Source organism: Musca autumnalis, unplaced genomic scaffold (genome assembly GCF_047663935.1).
Source record: "Musca autumnalis isolate F117 unplaced genomic scaffold, ASM4766393v1 scaffold_112, whole genome shotgun sequence".
NCBI lineage: Eukaryota > Metazoa > Arthropoda > Insecta > Diptera > Muscidae > Musca > Musca autumnalis.
Window position 1 is genome coordinate 7,522 of NW_027411659.1, and position 11,147 is coordinate 18,668.

General features: G+C 37.0%; 2 protein-coding genes across 2 annotated transcripts in view; both read right to left on the bottom strand.

Moving 5' to 3' along the window:
• Nucleotides 1-3,111: 3,111 nt before the first annotated feature.
• Hyls1 (Hyls1 centriolar and ciliogenesis associated) overlaps nucleotides 3,112-11,147 on the bottom strand; it is a 35,641-nt gene continuing 27,605 nt past the window's right edge. Inside the window, exons 2-3 of the mRNA XM_073964491.1 lie at nucleotides 3,682-4,698; nucleotides 3,112-3,621 (exon numbers count right to left, since the gene is read on the bottom strand). Coding sequence (XP_073820592.1) covers nucleotides 3,449-3,621; nucleotides 3,682-4,698 — 1,190 coding nt within the window. The 3' untranslated portion in view covers nucleotides 3,112-3,448. The remainder of the gene's footprint in view (nucleotides 3,622-3,681; nucleotides 4,699-11,147) is intronic.
• LOC141391798 (uncharacterized) lies at nucleotides 8,137-9,221 on the bottom strand. Its single transcript, XM_073964492.1, has one exon. The coding sequence runs from the start codon at nucleotides 9,092-9,094 to the stop codon at nucleotides 8,402-8,404; it is 693 nt and encodes a 230-aa protein (XP_073820593.1). The 5' UTR covers nucleotides 9,095-9,221; the 3' UTR covers nucleotides 8,137-8,401.

An 11,147-nucleotide genomic window follows, 5' to 3' on the forward strand; every position in this document is an offset into this window, starting at 1 on the left:
GTATGAAATGCAGATGTCGCTGATATATAAATATTGTGATTATCACATTTGAGAACCTTTTCGATTGGCATCAGTGTTGGCATGGAAGCGTGTGCAAGCGTGAATGAATGTTTATATTTGCAGTTGTTTATTCAAAGTTGAAGGGTTGAATTTAATTTGTTAATATTCGTAGAATTATTATTATAATAATATTCGTTATAATTATTATTAAAACAATTCGAAAGATGCCACGAATAAAATTGCATACCAACATTTTTGAGAATAACCCAAATCTTAAAAAGTGTGTGTTACATAACGATGAATTATACATAAATTATTCCTTTTCTGAATATTTTCAAATTTATAAATAAAAAATTGTAAACGTTTGAAAAATAAGCTCTGTTCCAGAACTAAAAAGTTTTTACAATTTCTACCACTTTTACACATTTTTCGTTCCCGTACACAAAATTTATATGAAAATCGTTTACGACTTTTACAACTTTTACGACTTTTACCACTTTATACAGCCCTATTCTGAACATTCCCATGGGAACTGTTTCCCATGGGAGCGAAATTTCCCATTCCCACGTTTTCCATATTCTCAACGACGTGGGAACATCAAATCATGGGAATTGAATTTTCGAAATTCGAAATTAGTTACACCAAATTATGATAGCATACTTTTAGGGGGCTGTAATTTTGTTTTGTAATACAAAATGCCTATTTGCATTGAATTCGCGGTTTTTGAATTAGATTAGCAAAAGCACAACTTACTTAATTCAACAACCGTGCATTGATTTATGGATTTTTTAAGTGAATGGAGTCAACGATGTGTGATGTTGTTCTAATAAGCACATTTTCTTCAGATTGTGCGAATTGGTGTAAGCATTTTTTAATTAGTAGGCAAACATAAGTTTTGTGTATAAAGTAATAGGAACTTTTTAAGTTTGCAACGAATTTAAAAATTGTATGTTGATTCGGAATAATTTTAGTTAGGGGTTTAACGCGTATATCGCTAGTTTTACTTATTCCTAATGATCGCAAGAACTCGTATTTTGCATATTTTAAAAAAAAATTCATAGAGAAAAATTCGGATATTTTTCTCGATTTTAACATATTTCAGAAAACGTATCTCAAAAAAATAAATAAATAAATAAATAAAATACGTTTTTGATTGAATCTAAAACTAAAACACATGCCCTTGCAAAATTTCAAGCTTCTACGTTCAAAAATAATGATCCTATTCAAGAAAAGGCATTTCGGAAAATGGAATAGGATTGCAATAATTTGGCATATATGTATGTACGTTTGTGTGATCGTTGGCGTGTCGTTGAGGAGACTAACACGTTTTCAATAGAACGTTAGTCGTCTGATTCAAAAAACCCGAAGGTTATATTACGAAAATGAATAAAAGTTGTAAAGATTGTATATATTATGGTTATTTTCCAATATATTTTAATAATTATTGCCAAAAATTCTTTTGAAATTGATTTGATGATCAACCATGACTTTTTCTCGTGTTTTAATACATATGGTCTGTTCCAGAACTGCAAAAATCTACTAATTTTTACTACTTTTTTTTTTTTTGTTTTGTTCGATAACATAAAGGAAAATTTTTTTATCGGTGTAAAACATGTTAGATTCTTGCAGGTTTTTGTATCATATAAGAATATGCAAAATCCGAAGTCTACTAATGACATATTTTACAGTACATTTTGTATGCTTTTATTAAGCAAACACATGGCGATTATAAATATTTGCAATAATTTCGTCGTGTAGATGTCTTAAAATATGAAATTTCATAAAAATATGAAATTTCTTGAAAATTTTTTTCAAACTCCCACACTGTTTGCTGGGGAGATTTTTCCCACAAAAAGACACAAAATTCTCCCACAATTCAAGATAGAGAATGTATACTTTTTTCCCATGGGAACAAATTCCCAATTCGAACTTCATTCAGAATGAGGGGAGATGGGAAATGGGAAAAAAACTCCCACAAAATTTTATTCAGAATACGAAAATGTGGGAATGGAAAAAAATTCCCAACTCCCATGCGTTCAGAATAGGGCTGATAAAGTACGGGAACGGGCCAATTGTAAATTCTCACAGGTTCTGAGACAGAGCAATAATAATATTGGTCTGTTCCTTTACTTCTGAAAATGGTAAAACCGGCAAAAGTAGTAAAAGTTGAAAACTGCTCCCATATGAATTACATTGTGTCTGAAGTAAAGGAACGCTTTTCGAGTAAAGGAAAAGGGCTTATATGGCAATAAAAATGCAAGACATTACAAAATATGCCAGAATAAATAAAATGCATTCATCATTTGTTCAAAACATGCATTTTAAGAATTTTATTTTATTAATATAAATTTTAAAAAGTCTCCATTAAATCCAACCCCAGCTGATTGTCGAAATTTGTCGCATTCGTAATACATGAGTCTAGCCAGACCGACATAATTATTTATATTCTAATGCAACAATTTCGAAAATGTTCACAAAAATGTGGGTGTGCCTGGCCAGACTCATGTGTTCCGAATGTGATATATATGTGAAAAAATCCTTATAACTCTTTTTTTGTTAATCCTTTTGGCTTCGTGTTTCTTTCATTGGAAAGGCAAGAAAATTTCATTAAGCTACCAGAAATCTCAGATCATTAGCATAATCGTAACACAGTTGAAAATGCAAAATTATATGAAAAAGGTTTCAAAAAGGCAAATCTCGGGTATCCAACGCAGGGTTAAAAGTTCCTGAACAGGCTTACAAAAGACAATTTTTTAATTAATGGTAAATATCAAGGCCTACAGAAGGTCGGATATTTCAAAAAGGAAGGGAACTCGAATGAATAACATTTGATATGTTACTTACTAAATGTTGCTGATACAATTTTTTCAGCAACTTTTCCTTTATACAACTGTCAAAATCTGCAGCATTAGTAATAATTAGGTTTGTCTTCGTACTTACTAAATGTTGCCGACACATTTTTCAGCAACTTTTCCATTGAACAACTGTCAATTTTAGAAACATTAGTAATAATTATTACAAATTATCGAGTACGCAGACAGGCATATTATTACTAATTATCACGTAAAAAGACACAGCTATTATCGAGTATAAATAAATAAATTGGAAAACTATTTACAAGTTTTTGTGAAGAAGATCAAACATTTTTTATTAAAATCATGTGTCTGAAATGAATTTTGGTGTTTTTAAATCTCCAATCATTTAAAATTGTTGAGTATAATAAAATAGTTTACGCTGCTACTAGAAAAACATACATTTTATTTTTCTCATTTAGTTGTTGTCAGGTGGTTATAGAGAATAAACAGCTTTATAGATATAAAATTTGCATACGCGACAAAGTTTTTTATCTCATTAATTAATGTGTTTAAATATATGTCGGTATTATTTTTAAACTGTGCATTGTGTACTTTCAACATTTTTAAAATCAAACAGCTGTAGCATGGTATTGTTATTCCGGATCTAAAAATCGTTGACGTACATGCCAGCGCAAACGATTATGATTTGTCTCGCCGGGTATGTGTTTACGAAAGTGATCCCATTCGTTCTTATAGTACTGATATAATGCCACAGGATCTGCGTTATTGGGTTTACGAGAACGGCCATGTGAAGACGAACGAGGAACTAAAATTGAAAAAAGTTATTGTTGTTATAAGAAAACATTTAAAACATACGCATACTCACTTAAAACGCTTGTTGTTTTTGGAACACGAGAACGCGAACTGCTACGACCACCACATGATGATACGGGACTGCTTGGCCTTTGTGCACTTTTTGTACGTGTTTTAGATTTTCCGTCTGTTTCGGATTGCCATTCAGGCAACTTCGATTTGGAACGTGGTAAACGTGTTATACCTGTTACAGTTTTTTCACCACTCAAATTCTCCCATTCAGGTGTATAACTGCGAGAGGATGGTGACAGTTGCTTAGGATTTTGGTTTTTGCCTGATGAATGATCAGCCAATAAGTCTGCCATCAAAGCTTGAGAATCGAGAGTTTTTCTTTTATTTGTCTCCGTTGAATTCTCATTTGTCAAATTTAATTTCTGCAACAATTCCTGTGATAAATTGCCTACATTGTCACCATTCTTACTATTATTGGAAGTATGTTTCATATGTGGCAAATGCTCTTTCAACTTTTCATTTACTATATCTTCAATGAGAGATGTTAGTGGCTTTGTTGATGCTGGCTCATTGTGACCATAAAGTTTATCCTTTATTGTTTTGTTAACCAAATCCTGTATAATTGTTTTTAGTGTAACGGGATCCATAAATGACCCATTTACTGTTGCCGATTTGTCCCCTTTTGGGCTTGCCTTTTTGCAGCTTGTTGATTTGGAAAATTTTTCTTCTAAAATTTGGGCAACAATGTCTTCCACTGTCGATCGAATAGACGAAGTTTGTGTTGGCTTTGAGGCAACTTCTTGAGTCTTCATTTCAATGAGGCTACTATTATCCGTAGAGGTGTTAGTATAACTGGTGGATGCATTGTTTTCCTGTAATATGCTTCTTTGGCGGGCCTGTTTGCTTGTCGTTGGGACATCATCTTTTAGGCACTTCGCTTGTCTTCCACTTGGAACATTTTCCTTATTATGTTTGGCCCTAAAACTAGCCGTTGTTCGCCGAAACAAACTCTCGTAGTAGTCATCTTGATGGGCATTCACGCCCATACGCTCCTCATATTTAATTAATTTTCGCAAATCTGCAATCATAAAGAAAATAATATAGTTGTAAACAAGACCGATAACAAAACTTCGTATAAAAATGTTTTGTGCATAAATATTACTGATCCCTAAATGCCAACGAGCACATTGTCTAGTCGAAGTAGAGAGCGAACTATTTTTGGTAAAATGACACTTTATGAAGGGTATAACACTTCCGCACATACACTTAGGCAACTAAATAATTGGAAGATGGTACCCTCACCATGAAAAGCAGGTTTTCCTGTGGGCCGATAACTACACAAAAATCATTTAATCACAGAAATGATTACAGATTCAAATAACACAACCCCTCTTACGATGACGACTTTTGGCTTTAAGAAACGTATGATGATTGGAACATGGAACGTGAGAACACTCTCTGAATAATCTAAACTACAACAATTATGTCGGGAGATGATCAAATATAAGCTGCATATTCTTGGTTTGAGGGAGGTAGGATGGTTAAATAGTGAGAGAGCCAAATTGTCTACTGGATACAAATTCCTCTATTCTGGAAATAATATGAACCGAATACACGGAGTAGGGCTCCTCTTAATACTCTTAATATAAAAATGCAAAGGTTGGAAACAACAACACCAACATCGAAGCGATTATGGGACCCAATGACCTAGGCAGCATCATAAACGAGAAAGGAGACCGGCTCGTTGACAATCCCAGCACCATCCCCCGAAACCAATTGATCACATCATAACCAGTAAACTTTTCGTGGGCTTCTTAATGGATGTTAAGGTAAGGAGGTGCTGACATTGATAGCGATCAGCAGCTACAAGTTGGAATTTTCAGACTACGACCTGCTGCAATCAGAAAGAAAAAGGCAACTTCCAAATATAATATGGTCAGATTGCAGAACCAAGCCACGTCGGAAGCATACAACTCAGCCTTGAGATCAAACATTGGTGATGAAAATAAAGAAGCGACATAATGGGAATCTATTGCACAAGCGTGAAAACAATGTGCCCAAGCCGTACTTGGACAAGCTTTACAACGCAGGAAACCATAGATAAGCGAGTCGACATGATCAGAAATTACAAACTGCGAAATTCTAAAGAATAGAACTGATGTCTCTAGCACCTCTACTGAAAAGGCTGCAGTAAATGCGGAATAGAGAAGATCAGCAGCAAACGTTAAGTATCTCACGCGTATCGACAACATCGCAGATGAAGCAGAGCATGCATCAAATGTTAGTAACATACGCCAAATCTACGCAGTTGGAAACAACATTAGGAGCATACCAACAATCAGAGACAAAAATTGATCTGAGCTTACTACACCAACCGAACAGCTGTAACGTGACCGTTTCATACAATTTTTACATCTCATTCCATCCCACCTTAATATTTCCATTATTTACTTCGTGCAACCACCCTAATATGTATTGTGGTTTTATTCACCCAAGTCGTCGATCAACTGCCGAACAAAGTACGAATAGACGTGTGGCTCGTCCGCAGTCTACCATACTAGTCAGCCACGATTCGATCCAGCTCATAGCAAGCTCTCAGCGCTTAGCACGCTCCCAGCTCTTAGCAAGCTCCCAGCTCTTAGCAAACTCTCAGCGCTTAGCACGCTCCCAGCTAATAGCAAGCTCTCAGCGCTTGGCACGCTCCCAGCTCTTAGCAAGCTCTCAGTCAGCTCAAGCTCATAGCTAGCCCCACGCTCATAGCGAGCTCCATGCTCTTAGCCAGCTCCCATTAACCGATCTCTTCCCCCACAGCCGACAGCAACCCGAATACTACAGAGCCGAATCAGCATCTGAATACATCAGAGTCGACGCAAACATACACTATTACCATTGATCCCGCATCTTAAACCAGATCACCATCGAGCCGAATACAACAACCCGATTGTCACTGGTTACCAACACACACATCTTATCCATATTCCTCACACATTTTGTTCGTATATCCAACACCAAGAGTTTTTTTTGGGTCCTTAGCTCGACCTTGGCAGCGACTGAGCTTACCTCAGCCCTAGTCGAAACCACTCGTTATACAGCTAAATCGATTACGTAAATTCTTTGTAGAAAATCAACCGACATCAACATTTTCAAGGTGAAATCCAAGACGCGACATTTTAACGCAACCACCAACGTGCGAGGAAATCAAATCGGCTCTTAAATCTATACGAAATGAAAAATTCAGCGGCCCAGATGATATACTAGCAGAACTCCACAATATGGTGCACCCACATTAGCAGAATCCTTAAGATCTATAGTACGCAATGCATGGGTTTCAGAAGAAATACCAAATTCATAGAAAAAAGGTGTCATGATAACGATCCCCAAAAATGTGACTTGAAGAAGTGCAAAAATTGGAGGCATTACCTTACTAAACGCGATTACAAAACTCATCGCCAGCGGTGAAGATAATGATACGAAGCGAGCAAACTGGTTTTCGTCCTGGCAGATCATGTGCAGACCATATTAATACTTTGCGAATCATAACTAAGCAGTTTAAAGAATATAACTCACCGCTATATTTATTGTTCGTCGATTTTGAACGAGCTTTAGATACTGTATCGCGTGAGGCACTAGGGGATATTTTCTCTCTAAATGGATTCCCCGACAAAATTATCCAACTGATCCGCGAGTTATACAGTAACGCAACCAGCTATGTATGCTTCAATGGCTTTTTTAAAACATACAAATAAACCTAGAATTTTCTAGTTCCGCATTAAAATTTATACTTTTTACAATTAAATTAATAGCTGAAGGTTCAAAATACTGATTTTGATCGAATTTGACAATAATTTCCGTATTTTTGGTCATTTTAATTGCATGATTTTCTCTTCTGGCAACGCAACTACAGTTGAGTTGCTATCCATAATCGACCCCTAAAAGCCAAGTTCGACCTAATAAAAAGATTTCAGATTCACATTTGAATTAGGTCGAACTTGGTCTTTAGTCATTCACCAGATATGACTTATAGCCCGTTTCCACGGTTCGTCGTTCGTTCTCTATTCGTTGTTCGACCCATAATTACGAATAAATTAGTTATTTCCCCACACAAAATTCTATGAACGAATGAGGATTTTCTACGTTGTTCGATTAGAACTACTCTCTGAACGGCGAATAAGTATGTCCCATCCCTAATGCGGCCCATACACTATGGGCATGCACGACAGCATTTGTAATAGTATTAGTAAATTTTGAAACATTTGTCAATGTATGTGTCAAGTGATCGATTGAAGACTATTGGTTTCCGTAGACTCAAATGAAATACAACGACCGTTTTATATTATAATAAAGAATTCACAAACGTTTATTAATTAAAATTATACAGGCTTATATTAATACGTGTTGTCAGTTTGGCTGCTTATCTTCAACTTCCTTACATTTAAAAGTTAAGGGTTGGATCAGGGTTGTATCTAATTGTACATTTTTACATGTATGCAACAAAAGGTATCTACTACTATTTTTAACTTGACAACTAGAAAAATGTCAAGTGATCGATTGAAGACTATTGGTTTCCGTAGACTCAAATGAAATACAACGACCGTTTTATATTATCATAAAGAATTCACAAACGTTTATTAATTAAAATTATACAGGCTTATATTAATACGTGTTGTCAGTTTGGCTGCTTATCTTCAACTTCGTTACATTTAAAAGTTAAGGGTTGGATTAGGGTTGTATCTAATTGTACATTTTTACATGTATGCAACAAAAGGTATCTACTACTATTTTTAACTTGACAACTCGGCCTTTCCTGACCTGAAGTCGTCCTCGGCTTCATCATCGCTTGAGATATCCAACTCGGGGGAACATTCACACCATTTCTTCATCTTATCGGAGCTGAATACGGAACAGAATTTCCTATTCGTGATGTTTATTCCAGGAATGTCCTCTATCAGGTATCTATCGTTGCCCAAAACTCGTGCTATTATGTATGGACCCTTGTACTTGGGTTCTAACTTCCGTGATTCACCTGTCGCTGGCGGCTCATTCTGTATCAGGACCAAGTCACCTTCTGCATACATCGTCGGATTCGAATGTTTACTGTCAAACCTCTGTTTCCATCGTTCTCGTTCGCTTTTGATGTTTTCTGCGGCCAGAATGCGCTTTTCGTTGATGGGAATTTCTTCGTTGTGTACATCATCTTGTACAGCTGCTAACAAGCGGTTTTGAATTAAGTCGGTGGGCATGTAATCGAAGATCAATTCATTCGGACTGTTGCCTGTTGTCGAATTTTTCGTTGAATTGATTGACCATTGCAAAACGTGAAGTGCCATGTCCCAATCCTTCGGTTCTTCGGTGGTAGTTCGCAAGTAAGACAGGATAAGTTGATTGACCCTCTCAACTTGTCCATTTGCCCTGGGTGTTCGGACTGCATTCTTGATATGTTGAATATTATTTCGATCGCAATATTCCTCAAACATTTTAGATGTAAAAGCTGTTCCACGGTCGGAAATTATCCTTCGAGGTAGACCAAAGTATCCGCTAACCTCATTTAAAACGTTGATGACGGGCAATGTCTTCGTATTTCGAACAGCTTTTATGACAACAAATTTCGTAAAGGAGTCGGCTATGGCTAATATATGCGTTTTTTGCCTTATTGTAGCAACACTCTACACACGCTGCAATGTACTCCTTCATATATTTCCGCATACGGGGGAACCAAAACGTTTGTTCCATTCGTGAGAGACTTTTCTCCAATCCATAATGACCAATATCATCATGACAATGTTTAGCTATGCGCCATCGTATAGCCTTCGGTATGACAAATCGTAGTCCATTTTTCGTTTTCCGGTAAAGTCGATGTTTTTCCAATACGTATTCAGATTTTATCTGTTTTTCTTGCTCAGATTTTAATTCATCTCGCAGTATCATCATTATGTTCTTTATGTGGTCGTCGTTTAACTGCATCGTGAGGATCCAATCATCGCTATCGATACTCATTATGAACCCTGCTGGTTCAATTTCCGTTGGTGGTTCATCCGGTGAACGGCTGAGAGCATCAACGTGTGCCATACGTGATCCTTGTCGGTGTACGTACTGACAATCAAATTCAACTAATTTCATCAGCCATCGTGCTACTCGTGGTTGTAATTCCTTCGTTGCCTTTACCTTAGTAATTGCGGCACAATCAGTTACGACGCGGAATGGCTTTCCAAGTAAGTATGTACGGAAACGCTCCAACGTTTCAACCACAGCTAAAACCTCCAACTCGTAACTGTGATATTTCGATTCCGTTTCAGAACAGTGACGACTAAAATAAAACACTGGGTGCCAATTACCATTACCATCGGACTGTAACAAGACTCCAGCTAATCCCAAACTGCTTGCATCCGTGTGAACCTCGTGATCTGCCTTCATATCGTAGATTGCTAGGACCGGTTCACTGCACAAAATTTGAATTAGGCTCTTGAATGCGTTTTCCTGTGGTACGCCCCAACGAAATTTATTCTCTTCACGCTTTCGTGTTAACATCGTGAGTGGTTTCGTTATGGCTCCATAATCCTTCACAAATTTCCTGAAGAAGTTCGTTAGGCCAAGGAAACGTCGAACTTCTGTTACATTGGTTGGTACCTTAAAATGTCTGATCGCGTTCACTTTCTCTTCTCCAGGCGAAATACCTTCAGGCCTAACTATGTGGCCTAAATAAGAAATCTTTTCGGCTAAGAACGAACATTTTGCCAATCGCAACGTGAGACCACATTTCTTCAAAATATCTAAAAATCTTTTTAATCGGTCCAGGCCTTCTTTGACTGTTTTACTGGGAATTATCACGTCATCCAGATACGCTAAAACTTCTCCTGGATTCATAAATTCTATTACTCGGTTCATCGTGGCTTGAAATATTGCTGGCGCGTTTACCAAACCAAATGGCATCCGGTTGAATTCATAATGACCATCTGAAGTCACGAACGCTGTGAACTTCTTCGAGTTCTCTTCTACTTCAATTTGGTGGTAACCCATACGCAAGTCGAGTGTGGTGAAATAACGATTTCCGGCGAGTTGTGCGATCTGCTCATCCAATACTGGCATAGGATGCGGTATGCGTACTGTTATTTGATTTAACTGTCTGTAATCAATACATAAACGGTGTTCACCATTTCTCTTCTCGACCAAGACAATTCCCGATGCGTACGGAGAATTTGATTTCCTGATAATTTCGTTGTCAAGCAAGTCCTTCACAATATTTGCCACAATAGGGCGTTTAGCAAATGCAATTCGATATGGCTTTCTTCGTATTGGTTCCGGCGTAGTAACTTCGATTTCCATTTTCACTAAGTTACACTTACCCAATTCGCTTGACTTTTCTGAGAAACACTGCCGATTTTCTTGGATGATCATCTGCAATTCGTTGTGTTCTTCGGTTGTTAAGCTTTCGTTGCTACTAATTGCATTTACGTTTTGCATCCAGCACTCATCTCCTTCAATAATGGTGCGTCGACCTTTTTGGCATAAAACATCTCGACCCAAAAGTAC